A 25,834-nucleotide genomic window follows, 5' to 3' on the forward strand; every position below is an offset into this window, starting at 1 on the left:
CAAAGGAGCTCATGGGTGGAGATTTATGATATTTACATGCTCTTCTAATTAAAATAATGATTACACCTGGTTTTGGATAACATTTATAGCCTGCTTCAAAGAGTCTCATTAAAATCACTGACTAGCTTTGAATTCTGAGCCTTCCACACCTCATACAGATAACATTTCCAAGGGATCAGGCAACACTCTTGCATGTGTTTTTCTATAAACCATTAAAAAGTTTTTCAGATATTCTAGGAAAACACAGATTTTGTTTCACAAGGGTATAGCTCTGTGTGCTGTTTATTTCCTTCCTCGAGTGTATGACATTAAAGATGGGTTGCTCTTGTTCTTATGCCACAAAGGATTATTGATGAAATAAAGGCTCTGCTGAAGGCAGTGAGAGTTTCACCATTGACTTCAGTGTAGCTGGAATTTCACCTCTGAAGTGGGAAATAAATAACAGGAGCAGACAGGAAAAACAACAACAAGCCCAAACCTGTGCTGAGGGTTCACAGCAATAATCAAACTTTTTTTTAGAGGGGAATAAATGGAATCCAGCTGAGACGCAAAATCCTTCATGAGGGATGTGATAGGTGTAAGCTCATGCTTTTGAATAAAATCTTGAAAGGTCAAAGAAGAATGTGAGATTTCTTTGATGGATTTAGTGACTGTTTCAATGTATGTACACGTAGTTCAGTGAACAAGGTATAATAAATATGCAGTTGTCTTTCACTTTGCCAGGGGTCAGGTTTACTGTGCATAATATGTATTATCCGTAAAGCGTGGCTGATACTTGCAGGGTTTCTTGATGGCTTCTGATGAACAGTTTTGAGTAAAAAGTTTACCATTCTCTCCATTGTTCTCTTCTAGAAATATTCTTTACAGACTGGATGAAAGGACCAGCCAGTTTCAGTACTGCTGGAGGCACTGGAGCACTGCAAACTGCATCAGTCAAATGAGACCATTCAAGCAGCCTTGTCAGAGGTGCTGAACAGCATCAATTCAGCTCAGGTTTACTTCAAAGCAGGACTTGATGTGTTTGAGACTACCTTAGCTGGAAAGAAATGAGAGGATTCTTTGCATTCTAACACCTTTGTTTACAACTTGCTAAACAAAAGTTCGACTTGGACCAGAATTGCTCTGAGGATGACACATTTCTCAGCTTTTCCTTCAGTTGTCGCTTAAAGGTACTACAGAGTGTGGTTTTATAAATACAGAGCAGTCTTTTGCACTGTACACAGTATATCTCAAATGTCTGTTCCTGAATGTACAAACATAATGAGAGGGAATAACACTTAAGATAGGATTTTTGGAAGGACATCTGCTGTGTTTTTATATGTAAAATATGTTTTTATGACTCAGATCTCAATCTTGCGAAGTACCAAGCACATCCTGCAATGCGCTGAAGACCTGGTTCTGAGACACCCCAGGTGTATACTGGGTGAGCTTTCCATCCCTGCTCTGTCAGAAAAATCTGACTTAAGTATACTCTTGTGTTTCTTAACTTCTTCAGCAAGCTCATCTTCTTCCTTACTCCGTTCAGAGTAAGTAGTTGAAGGATGTGGCATTTCCTCAGTTGTACAGCACCAGAGTAAAAATGCACAAAACACCTTTACCGATGCAATCTACACCTTTACTCCTGTGGAACAATAAATACCTCAATTCTGAGAATACAGATAACTTTGATTATTCCATTTCTGTATGAAAATAAAGAGTTGTTTTCTCTAACGTTTCTTGGAGAGAAAATTTTTGCAATGGTTTCAAATGATTTGAAAAGTTGGAATTAACAGTTACACTTGCACAAGAATACTTTCAGTCTTTATTTTAAATAAAAGAACTACCTAGTCTTATAAGGCTACAGGCCTTATAAGCTTATACATTACCAAAACAGCCCACTTCAAGGTCTCTCTAAATTTCCAGAGAGCTTTAAATGAAAACAAGACCTCCAAGTCCTGGAAACAGTTTTGGGATTCCATCACTCAGACACACCACCTACTATTCCAGGCCTGCCATGTAGCACCTGGATTGTTGTCAAAAAGCACAAGCAAACATAAATGCTGTAGAACCTGCTGTAGAGCCAGGAATTCCACTCTGGAGACACAAGCGGGTAAGCATGTTGCAGGGCTAAAAACTCAGAGCTGCTTTGCACTGGGGGGAGCCCTGTACGAAGGGTCTAATGATACCATTACTTTTTGGCCAAAGTAATCTGTGAATGAAAGGATCAGGAGGTTCAGTGTCCTCTGAGGGGATATGCACATTTGAAAACTGCAGGTCTTAATAATGTAAACAATGGAAATTGTTAAGCCCTGTTGGGTTTAGAGTTTTACAATCTCAGATGATTCTGGGGTTAGAGCGTAAAAAATTAATTTTATATAGATACTTAGAATTGAAATATAATTTATTTAATGGAAATGTTAAATGTATTGTTACCCATTTTGCCATGGAAATTATTAAAGGAACATTTCAGGTTGCAATAAAAATGGAAAAAGTGTCTGTATTAATGTCTAAAAATTGCCTTCTGGAAAATTTCAAACTGCTCAACTTGATGAAAGACTTTTGAAAGTTGACGTAGCAAGCAATAAGACTTGTTTACAGATCTGGGTTTCTCTTTCCAAAGTCATTGGCAAACAGGCCTCTATAAGCAATGACCCACGACTGGGTACATATATCTGTGCATTTCTTTGCAAGTTATTATCTTATAATGGGCAAAACACCCCAGGTCTTACCAGAGGCAGAGCTGGGCAGTTGTACAGCTACCGCTGCAGTGGGTATATGTTCAACACCAGTCAGTGTGACTGCATGAAACTTAGACATGATTATCTTCTATCTTTCCTTGGCATCTGATAAGCAAGAGTTAATGATGATTTTTTGCTACCAATTCTGGTTTTTGCAGAGAGAATTTAACTTCTGAAGAGTACATTGTTTATGATGTTTATTCATCCCCTTTTGTGCATACTTTTGATTATTATAATACTTAAGTGGTTGGAATATCCACCTTTGAGTTGTGTGTTTATTTTTGATAGAATTTGGGGAGGTACTGTTCATGCTGCATTTGAATGATATTTGTAATAAGGACTGTTCTTCTAACAGTTCACACAGTCAAATATTTTTCTTCGCGTTGACTCACTGTGGAACCAAAGCCTGTGGTCTGAAAAGATATAATGTCAGGTACCATTAGGAGAACAAAAATAGAGATTAACACCTTCTTTGTCAGGTAAATTTAACAACTGCTTCCTCATCCTTAAAATTTCTGTTTCACCAAACCCACGTGTAATGTAACCAAAGTGTACTCATGCAAAATCAGTGAAATCTACTGGGAGGAGTATCCCTCATGTATAATTTCTCAACCATGTAATTCCTCACTAAAACATTTATCTTGTTTCTCACAATGTCCTTCTATAACAACTTTTAAAATAGCACACTTCAAGTACTCCACCAGGAAAGCATTGCTGTTGTAAATGCCTTTCTATTCTAGAGACATTCAGATGTTCTTGTTGGTGAGATTAATCAGATGAGCTATTTAGGGACTTAAATGCATTGATTTCAATGTCATCTCACACATGTATATATCTTTGTAGGCTTATTTCAGTGTTCAGATCTTATGTATAAGTGAGTGCTCAGTGATAATATTTGTACCATTATAGCTTTGGAAGAAGCACTTTTGAACCATATCCTTCCATTGATTTTTAAATCCTACCTATTGACTTCAAAGAATTTATGGCTATGTAAGGTCCTAAATACCGTGTGTTTTTCTAGCATAGAATTTTTGCCCAGCCAGCTGTGGAACATCAGCTAAAGGGAGGTGTTAGTAAATCATAGCACCTTATCCAGATTGACTTCATTCCTATGTTGTATTGAAATAAATAAAGGAGTGCCCTTAAAGGCAGAATTATCTCTGCAAATTGCCTGAATGATGCTAAAAAATTTGTTACCTTTTCAGAAACATCAATTGCCAGAGGCAGTATACAAATGCATTGATTGCTAGTTATCTAGAGTCATGCTTGCAATGACCAAGAAAATCCCTGCAGCTTCCAATATTTGTATGTTGAGACAGTTGATAATAAAAGGCTAATAAGATTTTATTAGTGCATATTTTAAAGAGTCCCATAAAGAAGCTAAAGTACAATCAACTTAGATGAATAAAAAGTACATGAGGGCTGGATTTTGAGTACTACCCTTAAAAAAGGCAGTGAATTGTTTTTATCATGCATGAAAAACTGTACCTGACGTGAATATGAGGGCACACAAATGCCTATATCTTAAAACATTGTATAAACCTTAATTACTTGCAGTGATATGATACACCTACATAAACATAAATGTTTAATAACTACTAAATAATAACTACATGAGAAAATTAGCAAACAACTTTGCACTGCTTCACTTACCTTTCAGGAAAGTATTTCAGTCTAGAGATGTGAAAGAAGACCCTGCAGCTGACCTCAGTTCTTGCAACAGCAGTGGGGAAAGGTTAAATCTCAGATATCACAGGAGGAACCACCTGGAGGTCACCTAGTCCAACCTCCCTGCTCAAGCAGGGTCACCTAAAGACAGCTGCCCAGGAGGGACTATGTTCAGATTGCTTGTGAACATCTTCCAAGGATGGAGATTCCACAACCTCTCGGGGCAATCTGCACATGGTCACCCTCAGAGAGAGTGTTTAATCCTTCTGTAGATACGGTTCCTCCAAATCTCTTCCTATATTTCTTAGTTGTTAATTATTGTAATTAGTTTAATTGCAAGCATTCAAAGATAACCAGCATTTTCATTTAGTGAAAACTCTTGGCCAAGGTCTCTAGGATTTTACAGTTGATATGTTAGAAAGTTTGTATGAGGAGGTTTGTCCTTCAAGATGTGGAGTTTACTTTTAAGTTCTAGAAACTAATATCTTTCTTTTGAGGTCTTTGTGTACAGTCCCCGTCCCCAGTTACAGGATTTCTATATAACTTAGGATACTGATGGAGAACAAAAGACGCATTAGAAAATGCAGGGAAGAAAATTACCCATCAGCACATGTGTAACTATGCGCTATGAATGCTTCTACTTTAACCAAACTTTGGGGAGCTCAGTGCAATTCTATGGTTTGTGTTATGCAGAAAGGCAGGCAGGATAATGGTATGGGTCATTCTGGCTTTAAAAGTTATTAAATGCTATAAACATTGTTGTGTTTGGGCCTCTGTTGTCAAGGGAGCAGTTAAGATTTTCCTCAAAAGCCTTGTGCTGGAAGCTATTATCTGTGTCACTCAGAAGTGGGTACCTCTGACATTACGGTGCGTTATGGTTCCTATCTCAGGAAACAAGCACAGTATGGAAGATGTTCTTTCCCTTTGGCACTCAGTAACATTTCAGCAGTATTCTGCCAATCCCAGAAAGGTGAGTGATAGAAACAAATCTCATTTTAAGATGCTTGGGACCTGAATTTGGAAAACAGCACTATAAATGGTCAAAACGTATGAAGTGTCTTCCTTTGGAGCTCTGAATTTACCAAATTTGAGATAGAGTCACGAGTATCACAAATAAATATCTCAGAAATATAAAATACACATGTAGTTACTATTAACACACTATAATAATGATAATTACTTGGATACTAGTGCAGAGATAGTTTTGGGTGGCTTTAACCATCTGTCTGTCTGTTCTACCTCTGACACTATCTTCTGTAAAATTAAGCTCCTCCTTTATTTTCCAGCTGCCAAGTTATCCCCCTCTTTTCTCACTCTGACCTCAGTCATGCTTTTTGTTCCCCATTTGATTCTGAACTCACCTCCCTTAAGTTTAAATTCTTGTTCCTGCTACAGCTGACTGTAATAAAGAGCTAAAAGTGTTGGAAAAGTCGTGCTCAGATCCAATGGATAAGGAGACATTATTGTTAAATTCAAAGTGTTCTCTTCTGAGTCTGTGCAAACAGCAGGTTTTCAAGTATACTTCACTGAATGGAAGCAGATTTTCTTGGGGCCCACAAAGTATGTTTTCCTGTCATCTTCCTCTAATGTCTGGAGCAGGAAAGTCCCTCAAAATAGCAGTGTAGGCAGGTGATAATCTGGAAAGTTTTTGAAATAAACTTTTTGAAGTGGGATGAATAAGAAATTATAGACAAACTTAATCAGAGTTGGTACTACCTACTCCCTGTCTACAAAATACAACAACAGTATGTAAGCATGTAATTTTTCTGACCTTGCACATGGCCATCCAGCACCTTTCATTACATGATGGCTTCATACAAAAGTATGTGTGTAATTATACTGTATTACAGTGTTTTAAATTATTAGGATGATAAGGACTCAGCTATAGCCCAAACCTGTACTCAAAATGCACACTTGAGCCCAGGAAGTGCCTAAGAATAATGATACTTATCTGGGAAGCAAAGGCTTTAAGAATATCTAAATTAGACTGCATGTTTACTAAAACTATGGTGCTATCAAGCCTAACTTTGTTTTTTCTAATTTTAATCCCATTGCTCCTGGTTATTTCTACAGTTGCTCGTACACACTTGTCACAACTGAGAAAAACGTACACCTACACAGATTTGCTCAAAGATTATATTCCCCCTCAGCTTATTGACTTGGTCTTTTTTTTTCCAGCAGGGTTGACTTTATTGTAATTGCTTATCAGGGTACTGTTCCACACGAGCGAGGTCAGCAGAATTGGACACTATTTCTGGAATTCCAAAAAAGATTTGGTATCAGAATATCGCTTATTATGTTGAATCTATTTTCTTTAGTCTCTCAACATAGATTATTACATCAAGAATATATGCGTTTTTTAATGGGCAGGAGTCTCTTGGTTAATGTTAAGTAAACCCACAGAGCAGGATATAATGTGTAGGTACAAGTAATATAATCTAGAATAAACTTAATAGCTATTATAAATGTTGGCACGGATTAATGCACATGTATATTTCACAGATTGGAATTATACAAGGGCTTAATTTAGGAAGTGTAATCAGAATAAGGCATGGAACAACAGTTGTGCTGTGTAAATGTAGTATGTGTTTACTCGCCTGCCTAAGTGCATTTGGTTAAAATAGATTAGGATATTATTTAAGCTACTTCTCTCTGATTTATTTTCCAGGAAGCCTTTGAAAATGAAGTCTTGGTCTTTATTTTTCCTTTAAAAGTGTGCTGCCTTTAGTGTTTATGGAAGCCTATTGTGTTGGGACAGTGTAATGCCATCTTGTCTGATCATTCCTGGAACATTAATAGAATTTAGTGGTATTTCAAAGCACAGTCCATGGAGGAAGGTCCTTCACTGACCTGTTACTGTATATGATTTATCTGCCTGAGTGGCTGCCTTTACCATGCCATGCTGTGGGTGTCCATGTGAGGCTTTGAGGCACTAATTTTTTTTTTACAGTAGCATTGCAGAGATCTGCTAATTTTCCCCGCTTTGAAGCTGTTTCCTCCTGAGCATCTGGTGATAAAGCAATGTAATACCAAGTGCTCTTAGCACCTGCTACAAGCTCTTCCTACGGGGGGCATGTTATGGGGTTTTCTGAGCAATAGTGCATTTCCACTGTTTTTAATTAGTGTCTCTTGGAGCCCCACTTCACTTTTATGTAGCACAGTCTTAATACTGACCCAAGGTAGATGGAGAGGTCTGACTGATGTGTTGACTTGCTAACAAAACTTGCTACAAAAACTGCTGTTGCTCCCTAATCCTTAAAAAAAAAAAAAAAAAAAAAAAAAAAAAAAAAAAAAAGTAAATAAAATACTTGGTAAGGGCTTCCCAAGCATTCTGTGGTTTCAGTCTGTACACTGAGGATTCTCAAAAAGTTTTGGATACTGGTTTGGTTTTTTTTTCCATGCAGTCTCATTTCATGTTCTCAACAGCTGAAACGTTGTAGTCTGTGAATCCACTAGAGGGGAAATAAGGAGATCCTTAATATTTCATACTTAAATAAGATGACTGAAAATTCTCTGTGTTTCCATTTGCAGTTTATATGAGTTAATATGCAATGTGCTCTTATCACATATATTGTGATTTGTTATTTTGAGACAAATAGAAAATGAATGTGATTCCATATACACAGTAATTGTATTGAATTCAGGGAATGCTTCACATCCAAGTGTCTTAGCTATTTGCATACAGTGAGAGCTAGCACAAATTAAGATGCTAGGAACAGATATTTTAGGGGTTTTAGTACAGGTCTGGTAATGTTTAAGGCCAGATTTTGGCAATGCATTCATACCTAGATGTATGGTAATGTATTGTATGTCCTCAGTGCTGTACCTGTGAGATTAATGCTCAAATGCTGTTCTCAGTGTCCATGTTAGTCTCAACACGAACTCTTATTTTTTAGCCAGTAACACCCTACAAAGTTTACCTAGTTGGGTGGAATATGCAAGTATTTCTGCCTTTTGTATGCAAAAGAGCAGCTGTCAAGTTGGGTTATCTTTGTCAAGCCTTGACATAGAATGTGAGACACCTGAGTGATTACTCCTTCGTTCCATGTACTACATTTTCATGTAGTAAAATCAGGTTGCCACAATTGATAGCTAGTAAATGCAGAATACTAAGTAACTACATTTTTTTTGACCATGTAGTAATATAAACTTGATGCAGTGACTCCTGAAAACCAATAAATATCATGTTATGTGGAAATGTGCAATGAAAGGTTGATTTTTATAACACATTATAGAATGTTGAGTCTGAATAAAGTAGCTTATTTGCAAAATTAGTTTACTTTGTATCAATTTGTACTTTTATAACATAGCATAAATAAAAATGCAGTGTTGGCCATTAATGTAAGTAGATTCTACATACTTTGATTAAGAAGCACATTTTCTTGGCTTGTGCTCTGAATATGATTTTTGCAATCTGTGAGAGTGTTTGTATGGAAGTGACTGTGGGCTGGAACTGAGTACTAGAACATTTGTGAAAGCAGTTTTGAATTAGACAATGTTTTTTGTTAGTGCATTGTTGAAAGAAATTAAACTGGAATATGAAAATGTGTATAATGTACATTGCACTGAATGTCTTGAAATTATATTAATTTCATTTTTTGTTGTTTTTTTTTCTTTGTTTAATGGTTCTGCCAGTAAGCTGCAGCATATGCCTCTCAAGCTGCTGATTCAGTAATGTGAATCCCAGGGCATTAAAACATATGGGAAGCAGGAAAAAGGCAAGGAAGGAAAATAATAGCTAGGCAGAACCTGAGAAGCTGTGATTGATAATTTACTGAGAGTAAACTTTGAATTATCCACTTTCTGTGGGGCGATTTATGGAAAGCCCAGATTCAGATATTGGTCTTTCAGGTGGGAAGAATTGTCCTTGTATGTTGTTGAGAACATAAATTTTGAAAAGTAGATAGAGACTTTGGGTCAACTCAAAGTATTCAGGATGAGACTCTTAAAATAAAAACATAAAAAAAGCTACTGAACAGCCTTAATGCTATCTGAAGAAAGAGACCAACCAGTCAGTTTTAAAATCTGATTATATGTAATATAATTTGAAATATTTGAAATCAGGTGATCAGGCTTTTTCCTGTAGTTCAAAGGTCCAGGTGTTTTTTTATCTCATGAAATATTATTCCATCTTTTGCTTATAGTATATGAGAATGTGTATTTCCAAGTTTATTTCCATTTTGTATATGGTTTTGTTGAGGTTTTTTGAAACTCCTGTTCACTATATTAAAAGGAAAATAAAAGGGATACCTTATAATTATTTTGAATCATGGCTAGATAATTAACCTTGTTTGATAAATGAATTCTGTACAAGTGCAGCTCTGACTAGAATATCTCATGTAATGCTAACGATTAATTTATGAAACATATTCCTTCAGGTATGTTTCCTTTAGGCCAACGTAAACTTGTGCCATGAAAATAGAAGCCACCTGTATATCAACAAATTTAGACAAGTACCTGATTTGCAATTCTGCTGATAGATCTGTAGAAGTCAATAGTAATGAAAAATGCATTGAAACAAAATGGTTTTTCACCTGGGTACCAAAATCTTCCTCTGTGGCTCTGATTAGGAGATTGTACCATTACTGTCTTTCACCAGGAGAAAGGATTAAAAAAATTATCTGAGAAAGGAATTAAAAAAAAAAAAGTATATTTAACATATAAGCATTCCAAGTAGTCAGGCTTGGTACAGACCAAATTTTTCCAAGAGAATGGGAATATGACCAAAGTTCTCCACTGATTTTGTTAACCTTGAGATTGCTATCGCATTTCTTGCACCTTTATTTCTTATCAAGTAGTAGCATAAAGATCCATTGTGGGATGGAGTCTATAGGATCATGTAATTATGAAGGCATTTGCATTTGCATGAAGTGCACGTATGGTAACCATGCAACTGAAGTAAGAATAATTTGACGCTGTCACGGTGTTTTATATACCTGGTTGATGACACAAGGGAGTAGAAACAGATTCTGGCTAAATTCTGGTGGGTCCAGCAGTGGGTCCAAAGTCCTAAGAGTGGCAGAAGTGGCCACTGGAAGGGCAGATGCTGATAAGTGGTTTTTTGCTGCACCAGGCAGCGGAAAGCAGAGGATGGAGGTGCTTGCCTTTGCCAGAACCCTGGTGCCTGTTTGCCCAGCTCTGAATCCGTTCTGAATGCACTGCAGACCATAAGAGCGAGTTCAGGCCCACACTGCTCTGTTTAGGTTTGCAAAGGTATGAAATAGCCAGACGTTAACACTAGAAACAGTGGTAAATCCTGTCTTTGAAAGTGAACTCAGAGCGTTTGGAGTTAGTTTCTATATTCCTCTGAAGAGAGTATAAAAATGGCTATGAAGGTGGTGCTGTGAGCAGAATTGATTTTGAGATACTTAGTACCAACAAGTGGCTCACCATTTCTCCTAAAAGGAGATGGAATGGATGATCCTGGTACTGGATAAGGTAAGCTTGGTCTAAATATCTGAACTTTAAAAGCCTTAAAGACTTTGTTGAGGCAAATACACAAAAGCACCAAAGCAAAGATTCTTCAGTGTAGTGACCTTAGACAGTCAATTGACCTTATTTCTAACAAACTTCAATCTCTTTCTTCTGATAGTCCCTCCCCTCAGCTGCAGAGGCTCTGGGCGGTATCTCAAGTGTTGTAAACCTTCACTCCTTTGAAGGCTGTCAGCTTGCATCAAGTGAACATCTGATCTACTGTTTGTAGCTCAGCCTCAAAAAAGGGAAGCATTTCTGATGTTGCTTGACTATCTCATTTCAGGAGAAATCTAGTAAGGTTCTAGTCAATGCCTCCAATTCATCTTTGTGTACTTGAGTGAGGTCAGAGCTGTGCTAGAGAGGAATTATCCCATTGGGTTAAGGGCTACTTTCATGTTCAAAAGAGAGCAGACATTGAATAATACCATGCCAATGCCTACTTCCTCTGAACATGTGTTGTTTGTTTAATAGCAAGCACTGAACTAAAATTGATGGCTCCCTTAAACAGTTACCTGCTTTAGTTTTGTATAATTAGTTTCATACAGTATCCTTTATCCCTAGGTTAGAGAGGAAGATGACGAGCGCAGTGCCCCATCAGAACTGTGTCACTCTATCTTCCACAGGAAGAAAGGGAAATAATAGGCATAACTGTACTGTAAGAGCTGCAAATACAGAAATATAAAATATAAACTTAAACAGTAGAAGTGTTCACATGGTTTATGCAATTTAGAATGAAAGTTAAACCAGTAGTATGTAAAGTGAAACAAAATGGGTAAATATTGTGTCAATATTGAAGAGTAAAATGACTGAGAAATGCTTTGCTTTGATGTTATAAACCTGTGAGATTGTTACACAACACACAGGGAAAAAATTAGGATTAAAAAAGTGGTCTGAGTCCTAGCTACATTGATTTGTGCAAGCTGTAATGTGTGAGAAGGTGTACTGCTGTGGGACTAGTCAGACACTGAAATGTCTACTATCTATCAGAAATGAGCTGTTATATTCCTACTGGAATATGGCATCCAGAGAAACAAGAACAAGAAAAGGGAGATTTTTGTCTTCATCTACCACAAAACAACTTCACATTTTTAACTGTATTTCCATGTTTTCCTCTGAATAGTAATAGGCCTCAGAGTAAGAACTCATAGAGATGGATTTGTCTCCAGCCTGGGTGACAGGCAGATGTTTGTCAGCATGGGACTGTTTGTGAAAGATGGTCAAATTAGCTGAGTAAGTTTGCGCATATGTCCATGTGTCACTGCATTTCCTAAAGTGAAAGATCACTGCGTTATCTAAAATGAAGATGCAGAACTCTGCTGGGAGACCTTGATACGCAGGTGTTACTTATACAGAGAGTGTGAAAAATCAGAGCATACCCTCACGCATGAAGTTCACATTTTCAAATTCTAGGCGGATGACCCTGTAATGAGCACTGACTGAGTTCCTTTCAGGACTGTGCCATTCATAAAGCACTTGTCACGCTCTCCTAGCACAACATAATCAGGGCCCTATGAGTGAGTAATAGCCTGTGTTCATAGCAGGGCAATTTATTATCCTATATGTAAAATGACAACTGCATTATCATTCACTATTATAAAATAGCAGGGAAAGTAGCAGTTCAAATGAAAAGGCAGCTTTTAAATAATTCTTTTGCAGTCAGAAAATCCAATACATAAATTCACGGCATGTAACATTTTTATTAATTTACAGAGAATTTAACTTGATGTTCCATGGCACACTTCACTGATGCTTCATTTTTAGATTTAGAGATAAAAAGTCGTAGTGACTGGCTGCAACGTCGTGGGTTTTGTTCAGCCAGCTTTGTACCTCCTAACTGTGCTTTTTTAGAATGGCAGAATTTTACCTCTGTTCCTTTGCTGGCCATCCAAGGAACTGACAAGGCTGGGAAATTTGATGCAACTTTGTAAACTGACTGCAAGTACTTAGTGCTGGTCACAGTGCAGTGCAAAATATTTGACAGGTGATTGGTCTCCTTATGGTTTTTGCTGTTATTTCCATGGCTAGATAATTAATAGATGGCTTCACCATCCATCTGTAATAACCAACTGTTGGTTTAGCTCCTGCTGGCAAGCCTTTCAGGGTAAGATGAACTGTTTCTTGTCAGAATAATTATATTTACTCAACTTTTCTCTCATCTGTTAATACTTCTGAGAAAACAACCTGTTCAGAATACATTAATTTGCTTTAGATTACATGTGCTGATGTCCATCATTTTATAAATCTAGAATAAATGAAAATGGATGATGGACCACGACAGGTAACTCATTAAGTAGATGTAGAATAGATTACATCACAAGGTGTGATCTGGGTGATGGTTAGAAGATCCTTCACAATATGGCAGTGTTGGCATCATTAATGGTAACTGGAAGCAGAGTTAAATACATGGGAGAGCAAAGGCACAAATCATCAGATTTACAGAAGAAGGATGGAACAACATTAATTTGAAAGGGCTGATAGAACTTTTTTTTTTCTTTTTTTTTTTTTTTTTTTTGTTTGTTTGATTGTTTTTTGGTTTTCCCAGACTATTTAGTAGGTCATTTTAATGGCTTTTCTATACCAGTTGTCTTTGCAGAGATCATTCAGCATTATGGCCAGGCCTCACCAACACAATTCAGGGGTCTGTAATCTAGCCCATGTGAGGAACTACTTTCCACGTTTGTTATTAGTTTAATCAAATCTCCTTAGAGGAGGCATTGGCTACTGCTGCAATGCAATTCTTTTTTGGAAAACATGTATCAGAGAAGGTGTTTGCATTCTAATAACTGCCTAGGAGTCAATAAGACGTGATCCATATGATGAAGGCAAGACAGAAAAGTTGTACTGAATGACTAAAAATAAATTTATTATGGCAAAAAATTACTCCTGTAAATTTGCTTAAAAATTAATTGCTGTGTTGTATGAGCACCTCGGGATCTCTAAGCTGGTAAGTGTCACAGCACCCTTATGACCTAAAGAGATTTTCTGTTTTCCTCTGTTATAATAGTGGGACTAAGGTGGAGGGGGATTGCTAAGAAAGAGAAATACAGGGATACTTGGGAGCTCCTACTTCCAGCAGAGAACTGTAACCTGCTGGACTGTCCTTCTTAGTCTTTGTCAAAGACAGAGATTTTTGCCAAGATAAATTTCTCTAGTCAGAGAACAGTTATTATACTGGAGGGGGCTTTTTTTAACAAGAGGATGTACAAAGACTTAAGAATTCTCTCCCTGACCAATTGTATGACACTTTGGATAATCTCTATATGCAATAATACTCAAGGACCTAAGTAATACATCATATTGTCTGACCCAGCATAAATCATTTATTCAGGATTATATCATTCATAACTTGATTCATTGACTCATCTTTAGACAAGACAAGGTCAGTAGAAAAAAATGATTAAGTTTTTTGCCTGCAGGAGGAAGAAGCTTGAACAACAAATTCATCTTCACATCTGAACCTCATGAAACTTGACAGAGAGATTTAAAAATAGAAGTAGGCTTAAAAAGCCAAGTTTTACTCCCAATTACACTAGTTTTAAGTCACAGTCACTCCACTTGCTATAGGTAAATGGGAAAGGGCTCTACAAGTCACCAGATCACTCTGAAGTTCGTACCATTGGCATGAATTTGACTCTGAAGAGGGCACTTGGATGTTTAAGTTGAAAATAATGGACCTGAATATTTTATTGGATCAAAGATGGCAAGTCTGACTCTGTACTCAGTCATATAATTATAAATCTGGTAAGAATGACATGAAATTTCAGACTAGTCTGAGCCTTCTGACAGGCTGTGCTACCCACCTTCCCTGATTTACAAGCAATGTTTTTGGCCTGTGTTACTACTGGAATTTCATTTCAAATGCACTTCCTTCTGAAGTGTCCTTGAGGAGTAGCATCTTTAGGACAGGTCACTGTTTTGTTAAATAACACAACCTGCAAGAGTATTTCATTTCCCAGCGGTGTATCATGGCCCTACACATCTTGATATTTGCCAAGCCTTTCCTCATAGAAAAGAACAAATCTTCTTCATGTGCTATTGCAGCACTAGTAACGTTTCTGTGGAATAATTATTTTGAGAGGAAACAATACCACACTTCAGGTAAGGTAACGAGGATCCTTCAAGCTAATTTAAACTTGTCCATGTGCTTAAGGGTCCACAGGGCACAACGTACTCAAAGAAGCATCTATTCCTTTATGCTTAAATTAAGCAAACTAAAGCATGTGTCAAAATTGAACTTGATTTCACTTATTTGCAGTTCTCACAGTGATTGAAGCCCTTTATCAACAGGTGAGACTGAAAGACATGCAGAGTGCTAATAAAATGAAACCTTTGGAATTATTCTGCTTGCTTTCAAGTAACAGAGATGGAATGCTTAATTGTAAAAACAGCTGGAATCAGCATTTATATCAATGAACCTGGAAACAATACAAGCAAAAGACAATGATTCAGTAGAAAAGAAAGACTTTAAGAGAGCTGATGGGGATTGTTCACAGAGGGATTTGGGAGGCTTTATTTTCTTTTTGGCTTTTTATATTAGACTGTTTTATGACAGAGTAGCCCACCAAATGTTACAATTATGAGTGTGAGCTGCAGAGTCCTTGAGCAGTGTGTTTCCCCTACATATCAATCTGAAACCTGAGCTAAATAACCTAGTGCTGATTCCACATCTCCAGTGTCAGTAGCCTTTAAAATGTCTAATTTCTTCACTCTGTGATTGGGGTTTACAGCAAATGTATTAGCTCAAGGCATGTAATGCTATTTTCTTATATCACAGTTCTTGAAAGGAATACTGTATTTTTACATGAAAAAAATTTAATCAATTTGATAAGTTTAAAGGTAAATTCAACCTAGGCAACTAAGTACCACCCAAAAAAAAAAAAAAGAAGAGAAAAAAAAAGAAAGGAGAATGGAGCATGACAACCACAGCAAGAACTAGAAGTCCATTGTTACTGAACCTGTTTACTTTGTGAACTTGCAGCAACGGGTCTTTAATAATAATCACAAAGAATACTCATGAGGTGTCCAACCCAGAAAAATAAACATCATATTGCTTTGATCATAGAAACACATTTACATTAAAACTTTTTATTATAAAGATTTAATTTCTTGTGGTGTGGCTAATGTTAGCTTCTTTGTGATTTCAAAAGACTGATGTCTGCAATGCAGTATTTCACTCTAGAAAATGGTTCCATCCAAGGCAGGAAAGACTATGGATGAAATGTGCAAAATTCCAGTTTGATATGAGTTTCTTCCCGGGGAAGAGGAAAACACAATAGACACCCTGCCCAGCTCCTCAGGGCTGAGCAAAGAGGGATCTAGGGCCAGTTTGTCCTAGAGAGAAACAGGGAGATGAACCAGAACTGAATTGGGAAGGTAAAGTTTTCTTACATGTTAAAAATACTGTTCCATCTAAATTCTTTTACCTATACACCTAATGACACCAAAGGAAGAGGAGTGCAGTGGCTCATAGTCCTAACACAATCACTTAGTGATTCCTTAAGAATGTGGGATAGGAGGGCAACACACTGAATTTGCACAGCAGGAATTAACCAGCAGGTTTCACTCTTGAAGAGAAAGGAGTTTCTCTGAGCCCCTTAGCCTTATATTTGAATACTGTATCTCCTCCTGCCTAATTATCCCCTTGTATAGATTCTAAGCTTATCCTGAAGTGTGCTTTGTTTTAGGAAAGAGAGACAAATACTTTGTTCAAAGTTAGGCTGTTTGTTTCTTTGTAACTCCTTATGCATAGATTTCTATTCTGTGTCATTTAAATTCCTGGAGAAGAGTCCCAATTAGTTTCAAGGACACTGTGACTTGACACTGTTCTAATGACACTTTCCATGATTTCTTTTCTATTTCTCACCCATTCAAATGAAGTTTATACTGATATTGTTGTACGCTTGAATGAAATTCCTGATAAAACTGCACTGGTTTGTCTGAATAAATATTTCTGTAATATTGTCCAGTAAAATTTACAATTATCTCATGATTACTTTCTCCAGCATAAAGCCTTTCATTGTGGTATTCTTTTTGTCAATGCCTGGGAATGTCTTGGTGAACCAGTGCTGTATTTCCTTAGCAAATGTGTTTCTACATTACAGTTCATTCCCATTTCACCCATTGCAGAATATTCCTATTGTGCTTCCTTTCTTCCTGGTATAAACATTGCATTGACTAACTCAGATTAGTTAATTTGTGTATTTTGCAGCACTAGAATTTTAGACCAAAGCCCTGTTTGATTCAGATTGAAGACATTATACTTCCTGAAAAACTACCCCACGCTACCCTTTAACTTGGCACATTTCTTATTTGGAGACACAGAAGAAATCAGTTTGCAGGTCAGTATTAAATGTATATAATCCCAGCACCAAGCACATCTAGTAATATTTTAAAAAATAAATAAATTGTTGTTAACACCAGCTTTCATATTGCATTTTTTGAATTAGTAGAACCATGCTATAAAGAGAGGAATATATCATTCAGCATGTCTGGCTGTATTTCCCAATTGCTGTTAAGAACAAAAAACTGTTAATACTAAACATGGTGCTGAACGAATAAGGTCAAATTCATTCTGCAGCTATAGTGACATTATAATTAATGAGTGATCTGTATATGGTAAGAAAGAGAATATTGACCCATTATACACATTTAAATCAAAGACCATTTATCTGCTGGCAATTCTAGCACGTGTTCAATGCTACATGATTTTTTTTCCCTCTAAATGAAGGACAGAAAAGCCATTTAAAAACCAAAAGTGGTTGAATCTATGAATGATGCTTGAAAGTCTGAAACTTGTGCAGCATTTTATGTCAAAGCAGAACAGGAGGAGCACAGAAGGAGAATATCTGGAGCAGCTGGAAGGCTACAAAGATCCATTCAGACTTTCAGGTTGGGTAAGTGCTTTATCATAAGCAGTAAGTATTATTGTTCCATTATATGTATGGGTAAATTAAGCATAATATAATGCCCAGAGCTGTTCATGAGAATTCAGAAAAAACCCCTCCAGTCCACTGTTGTATTCACTAGAAACTGCTTTTCTGTATGCACAGGATGGCCTGTGGATCAGAGAGAAACTCTTTAAAACCAGCAGGAAGGTACCCACTGCCCTCAAAGGCAGAACCCCCAGAAGGGCACGGGTACCCCCATGTAAACATGAAGTGACCACGTAACTTCACAGAACCCTGTCGAAGGAGCCTGAAGAAAGGCACAAAGCAAAGTAGTACCCACAATGATCCAGTTCAAATGTGGGAATACTCACAATTTTTGTGGAGCGATTCTTCAACAGGGAAAAATACATTTTGCTGAGCTGAGGTTCTTCTGCTGTGCTTGCCATGACTGTATCTCTGTATCTCTGTCCTGCAGGTAAAAATAGTCACTGTTTTCAACCTTTTTTTTTTTCTAGTTGACTATATGTTTTGCCATGCAGTTATCCCAAAAAGTCTTTGTGAATCATCTAACTACGAATAGTCAGGAAATCCTTTTCTATGCAATTTATGAACTTCATTTATCGTAGAATCATAGGAATCATGGAATCACTAATGTTGGAAACAACCTCCAAGATGACTGAGTTCAACCTTTTGGCAGATCACCACCTTGTCCAATAAACCATGTCACTAATGTCCACATCCAGTCATTCTTGAACACTTCCAGGGATGGTCACTCCACCCCTTCCCTGTAGTATTAAAGTGTAATATTTTTCAGCATTTTTCCAAAAAGTTAATAGAGTCATATCCATAATAGACTTCAAGTGCTTATGCCAAATAAAATAGAGCAAAAATCTTCTGTGCCTGCTTCAGAGTTTTATCTTACTGTTCCCTGTGGCAAGTTCAGTAACAATTAAGTTTTTCAGAATTGTTCTGTACAATTTCTAACTCAAATACCTAACTCAAAAATCTTTCATGTTGCACCAGCAAAAAGAATATCACACAACTACAATCCTTGTAACTGTATCTTGCTAGAGCCATATTGCCACCATTAGGGGAAGAATGGTTGTAATTTCCTAATATTTTTTTTTCGTGATGAGATTAAGAAAAATATCAGGTTTTTTATTGGAAAGACATCAAACTTAAAGGTCTTTAAATTGAGTATTTTCAAGAACTCTTCAATCACCCATAGGGATCCAGCTGATAACAAATAAGGCATTTTTGTACTTCTTAATCCATGCTGTGAATATATGTGGGTAAGAACTTTTTGCATTCCAAAATCACAATAGAAACAGAAACACTGGCAGTGTGTTTTGGTCTAGCTCAGATAAAATGAAAGGGAAAATTGATTTTTTTAATTAATTCCCCCATTATTTTCAGTAAGTAATCAAAAAATATATCACTGCTTTCTCTGTACCTAATTTCATATGAATCTGCTTTGCCACATTAAATATTTGCTGACCTCACAAGAATTGAGGTGTGAATGAATGTCACCAGGAGATAAATATCAGCTGACTAGGTCACTACCAAGTTTCAGGGAAGAACTGTCTTGGTCTACAGCCAACTGCATCCTCTGTTACACTGTTGGTTGTCAGGAAAAAACAACCAACAGTCCAGGCAGCAGGTGCCCAAGAGATGTCAGCAAACCCACCAGAATCCTGCTTCTGTTGGTGTGTCCTTCAGGTCAGTGCAGAAATCTTCTTTCTGTAGGTCTTTTGGGAAAACTTTAACCTAAATTTAATTTCCTCTAAAATGTACAGTTAAACACAGATAGTGCTCCTTCATAAGTATTGTACATTGTCAAGTCAATGTGGATTTTTAATTGTAGTTGCTTCCCATGACAAATAGAGAGAGAGAAGAGAGAGAGAGAGAGAGTTCATGTAAATTTTTAAGTTCTCAATATATTTTTTCCCATGAAAAGCATTATATGTGTAAATGCAAGTTGTTACTTGTTTATTGATTTGTCCTTTTAGTGTAATTAGCATCCAGTTTCTCTACTAGGTAACAGAGCAGCCAGATAGGCTGACATTAGGATGAGAGAAGGAATGAAAGGACTTTGTGTTTGGTTGCATTTTTTTCTTTTTCTATTTCTCATTGTTTTCATGCAATATATCTAATTTAGCCAGCATAGGGTACCCTCTGGGTGGATCATTACAGAAAAATAGATAAGTAGTGCAAAAGTTATATCTGTTAAGTATGATTTGTTTTATGAAAAATCTATAATCTGTTACAGCTCTGTCTGAAATGAACCGAGATGGTAACATGCTGTATGTGGTCTCTCATCTGAAAACAGGTATAAGTTTAAAATTAAATTGCCTTAGTTTGGTCCATGTTTAATTTTGCTTTTTTAGCTTTGACCAGCCTGCAATTTATAGCAAATTGCAACACAAATGTGAATTCCCATTAAACAAAACCCAATGCTGTTTTCAGATTCAGTGCAGTCAATGCAGTGATAATGAAATATGCTTGTCATGTATCTTTAAAAATTATCATTCCTTGGTTTCCATCTTTCCAATCAGGCTGTGACTCTAGTGGCCTTGAAATGGATTAATTTTGTTCCCAGACATTAAATTTAGTTTTAACAAGTTTCTTATATAATACTGACATTTCCGTAGTAGGCAAAATACTTGTGTGACATTTTAAAGCCACACTTTTTTCCAAATCAAGAAATGAGCTATAAGATACATGAAAATATTCCAGATTCTTAAAATATTTGTGTTATTTCTAAGAAGCAGCAATGTTGAAAGCTTTGAAATATGACTTCAATCTGGATTTCTCCTCCAAAAGTCTATCTGAATTAAATATTAAGTAGTCTTTGCTCAGTACATTGGGAAGAAATGGTGATTTCTGTATATAAAGCTGTTAAAAAGATCTGCCATGGCCTGGCTATTGACTGATGCCAGGATGGTGCTTGCAAAGGCCTTTCACTAGGCATAATTTGTGTAAAAATTGAGAATTTAAAGACTTAGAAGTAAACAGAAATGAAGAATTTAAATCCTTCCACTTTCTCTGGCTGTGAGTGTTCCTGGATAAACAAATAGAAGAACTCAGTTTTCTAAGGGGGTCAAGATAATCTGAGATGTAAAATATTATTTAGTAACCTGCATGAATACATAATCTCATGTCATACGAGAGAAGATAGGTAAAGCAAAATAAACTGTGTGAGAAACAAAGTCCAGTAATTAGCTTTCTTTCCATTTGGCAACAAATGGCTGTGCAGTAATATCAGAAGAACATTACTGAAACTAATTTTCGGTAATGTGACTCCTTGATATTATAAATGCATGAAACCCATTAAATAAAGTTAATTGAATTTTAAAGGCCACTTACAGCTCACACATCAGGTAGTTTTCGGTACCACATCATCAGGAATATTTCTTTTTGAGGCGAAAAGCAGAACAAAAGCAGAGTAACAAAACCAAAACAACTCCCCCTCTGCCCTAGATTTGTTATATTCTCCCTCTCAAATATCCTGCACACTCAATGTGTTGGTACTTCTCATTGGAGAAGTTTATCCTGACCCCAGGAAAAGAAGAGTAGCACATAATGAAGTAGCAGTTCTTAAGAGAACCATGAATGCAGAAGAAAGGGTTCCCATGTCAACCAAGCAGTTCTGGAAAAAAAAAATTCTAACCCTCTGTATAGTGTCAAGAAGAAATCAGAGAGGGATTAAGCAAAATCTGTTGTAAGAAGCCAAAGTATAACCTCACCCTGCAGACAGATTTGGAGACAGACAGTATTCTCCACTAGAACAGTTGACTAGTGATGATTAAGAGCAGCCTTGGAGTTTTTAGACTACAGAGGGAATGAATTTAGCATATATGTGCAGAACTGGGCAGAGAGAATAGCCACCCGTTTATACAGTGCAAGCAACATTACAAAGCTTGTCTGAGCTGTTGGAACTCACTTGGCTGATATGAGAATCATAAAACCATGGAGTATGCTGAGTTGGAAGGGACCTACAGGGATCATCAAAGTCCAACTCCTGGCCCTGCACAGTACAATCCCAAAATCGCACCATGTACCTGAGAGCATTGGCCAAATACTGCTTGAGCTCTGGCAGCTTGAAGCTGTTTGGAGCTATTGAAGTTTGGTGCTTTTTGGAGTTTGGACTCTGTTGTGGCTGAGTGTTGTTGGCTAAGTCCATATGGCTGAGGAATTTGGGTGAAAAAGAAGGGAAACCTTTCATCTTTTGTCCCAGTGAAAGGCCAGCTTGTCACTGGTGTCATTATTATCAATTATTCCCAAAGGGTATTCCCAAGACCCTTCCACCAGCTGATGCTGTGGTTCAACTGCCAGTCTTACCAGTGCCCGTGGATTTTAGTAGCTGGATCATCAATTGTCTCAAACTCATGTAACCACAGCTTAACCTCAGTAGTTGTTTTTCAAAGAAAATCCCTTGGGAGGCACAAACCCGTTAAAAATGCAATCATTCTTGTGCTGCAAAAGAGAAAAGAAAAATTAATAATCAAAGCTGCATAATGAGCAGAATGGCAGCTTACTTAGGGAAGGTGCATTTTCATCTCCAGCAAGTGAGGAAGAAATGACTTCTGAGACATACAAATAAGGAAAATCAAAATACCTCAGATCTTTGGGAGGAAATTTGACTTATCAGATAATGAGCTTGCTTTTAGTGATGAGAATGATAATGATTCCATTATTAATACTGATACAATAACAGTGGCTGCGTGTGAGCTTAGCAACATCAAATGGTTGTATCTGGTGAGAGAATAAATTGTTAATGTAAAAATAAGAGAGACATGAAAAGATAGAGATATTTTTAAAAGCAGTGTAGACACAAAGAGCCTAACAGTAATAATGAATTATATGAAAAAAGTTATTATTATTTACAGAAACTAAAATAAAATTATCAGGTTGAGGAAACATTACTAACTTGAATTCAAGCCTATCCTCCTATCATCCTCAAGACTGAGTACAATGATAAATAGTAAGATGGCCAGAAAGCTTGTTAGATATACCAGGTTTTGATAACCTGATCACTTGGGGCTGTCTGGAAGGAAAAGAGAAAATAAACAAACCAAACCCACAGACCAAAGACAGTGTCCTTGCCTTTCTAGAGCTGAGAACTGTCCACTTCTTTAAGATGATCCAGTGACAGTTATTGAAACCCAGCTAGACTGAAATATGACCTACTTTCCCTTGATAGAAAGAAACAGAGCCTTCTCACAGACATCAGTAGATATTGGAATGAAACCAAAATTATCAAGAAGACTGATAATGACCGAAGTACTTAGGATAGTTGATTATCAAATATACACCTTAAACTGTTTCATAAATCACAGCCTGCCAGATTTAGCCTCAAGGGAAGGTTCTACAGAGTCAACCATGAGAAGTTATGTTGATACAGAGAGTATTATCATCTGCTGACATTTACCTTCCATCCCTTTATCTAAAATCATTCCTCTATTAATTCATAATCCACGATAAGTAAAATATACATCAGAGGAATATACTAGATAATAAACCCAGCATTGTAATTTCCAGCCAAGGTAGTCAAAGCTAGAGTTTTAATGAACTTCAGCTTCTCACTTGGAACTCTGCAGGGAGGGAAACGATGGACTGATTCCAGCTGCCCTTAACAACAGCGCTTGAGTCCCCCACCTCCCACTTTGCTTGTAGCTGCTCACCAGTACATTGAGAAAGGAGATGATTTTAGTTAGACATGGACTAAAAGAAGTGTTAGTTTCCTGAAAGCTTCAGCTGGTGCCCTCTGTCACCATGGCTGCAGGAATGCCTTGCCCCTTACGATGAGTACTGTGCTACTTATTGAGAGAATTTGGTCGCAAGGGAGCAGCTTTGAGGGAAGGTTTCAGGGCTGGCTGGTGAAATACACAAGTATGGGACAAATGTTTTAAAATTTAAAAAAAAAAAACAACCAGACCACAAGCCAGGTAGTTTTTTCTACTCTTTTCATTGTTAGTTCATCCTGACAGACTGAAAGCCAGATTTAACAAAAGAGACCAAGGCATGGCAGAAAAAGTGGTATTTTCTCTACACTGAGTGTTTTCAGCTGCTCTCAAGACATGCTTTGTGTCAGTTGTACTTAATATTATACAGCTGTTCTAAGTGGTAGACTATTAAAAAACCCTCTCATTTCTCTTTATTGTAGTTCCAAGATTTCCTATCCTGAAGGAAATTGGTTTGGATACAAATGTGGAAAAAGTAGTCTAACAGTTCAAAGGATTTATTCCAGAAAAGTTAGTCACAGTTTTGCAATAGAATTTCCTGTGAGTGGCAATAAAATGCTTCCTTCTTTTAGTTGAAATATTTGATGGATTCGTTGTCTACCAGTGCATGAAAGTTAGTTGTTACAGTAAGGTCGGCTGTCTGACTCCAAGAGAGAGATAAGTCTCATGCAAACCTTTCCTTCACAAGTCACATTATCATGAGGCAAAAAATTTGTGGGTCAAGATAAGGTCAGGAAGATCAGCTGACTATGACCATCACATGCAAAACAGACCTCAACTTGACGAAAATTAATGTATTACCAGTTAAAACAGAGTTGGATAATGAGAGACAATGACAAAATTAGAACAATGCTTCCTCTCACCCTTTTTTCCTGACTCAATACCTTTGGGAACACTGTGGAAAAAGTGTCTGTGTCCAGAATGGAGCAGCCCAAGCTGCTCCTTACAGAGAGGCCCTGCAATGCCTCACCCACACCCAGCAGTACAACTGCTGACATACCAAATTTTGTAAGGTACTTCGATCAATTACTGCCTTTCTTTTACATGACTGAAGCCATTGTTTTCTGGAAAAAGAAGGACAGACAGAGGGCTTACCATCTTAGCAGGAAAAAGAGGTCAATCTTCCGATAACAAGGTGAAATCTTGCTAGTCTTATCTACAGGTTTGCTATAGTCTCTAAGCCAGCAATTAAATAATGCAGCAGCATCTGTATTTCTGTTCCTGACCAAGCCACCCTGCATATCTACCAGCCTTTTTCTCAAATGGCTTCTCTCACCATGTTCCTTTCTGTGTTCTTCCCTGCTGCTCTTCAGTGTCCTGAACACACACTGTTTTCCCCCTTCACAATATCTCTGGATTCAACCATGTCCCTGCCAGCCTCGAAGAATCACAGAATCATAGAATCAGCTGGGTTGGAAAAGACCTCTGAGATCATCAAGTCCAACCCTTGATCCAACCCCGCTGTGTTCCCAGCCCTGGCACTGATGCCACATCCAGTCTCATCTTAAAACCTCCAGGGATGGAGAATCCACCACTTCCCTGGGCAGCCCATTCCATGTCTGATTACCTCTCTGTAAGGAATTTCTTCCTAATGTCTAACTTACACCTCCCCTGGCACAGCTTAAGACCATGCCCTGTTGTCTTGCTGATAGTTGCCTGGAGAAGAGACCAACCTCCACCTGGCTACAACCTCCTTTCAGGTAGTTGTAGAGAGTGATGAGGTCTCCCCTGAACCTCCTCTTCTCCAGGCTGAACAACCCTAGCTCCCTCAGCTTCTCCTCACAGGACTTGTGCTCGAGTCCCTTCACCAGCCTCGTTGCTCTTCTCTGGACCTGCTCCAGCACCTCAATGTCCTTCCTGACTGAGGGGCCCAGAACTGGACACAGCTTGCCAGGTGTGGCCTCACCAGCACTGAGTACAGGGGAAGAATCACTTCCCTGGTCCCGCTGCACATTGTTCCTGATCCAGGCCAGGATGCCAGTGGCCTTGTCATGTTAAACAGATATGCAGTGTTGTTTTACATGGTGCAACTTGTTCTGGCTGAACTCTGACATCGTTGAGTGGCCAGTGGGACCAGAGCTTTGAGGAAATGCACTCTTACACGTCTTGTATTTTACACTTCCTTTCTATTTCTGTATCTGTCTCCTAAATTATTTCTAATTTTGACCACAACCTGTTCAGCTAGGAATGTATCTTTCTTCTAAAGAGCTGGGGTGATTTCCATACACGCAGCAAATGATTTTCCTAATTTGACCTGTAATGGAGAAAAAGGGGAGTGAGCAACATATCATACAGTGAATAAAGGGACTGTGACTACATGAAGTATAAAGGAGAGCTTTTAAAA

The 25,834-nt window shown here is 37.6% G+C and overlaps 1 protein-coding gene across 1 annotated transcript in view; it reads left to right on the forward strand.

The window, feature by feature from the left end:
* NAALADL2 (N-acetylated alpha-linked acidic dipeptidase like 2) overlaps positions 1–2,479 on the forward strand; it is a 470,164-nt gene extending 467,685 nt beyond the window's left edge. The window contains 2 exon segments of the mRNA XM_032698178.1: positions 853–890; positions 893–2,479. Of these exon segments, the coding sequence (XP_032554069.1) occupies positions 853–890; positions 893–1,050 (196 nt within the window). The 3' untranslated portion in view covers positions 1,051–2,479.
* Positions 2,480–25,834: the final 23,355 nt, after the last annotated feature.

The sequence above is a fragment of the Chiroxiphia lanceolata genome, chromosome 10 (assembly GCF_009829145.1).
Source record: "Chiroxiphia lanceolata isolate bChiLan1 chromosome 10, bChiLan1.pri, whole genome shotgun sequence".
Classification (NCBI taxonomy): domain Eukaryota; kingdom Metazoa; phylum Chordata; class Aves; order Passeriformes; family Pipridae; genus Chiroxiphia; species Chiroxiphia lanceolata.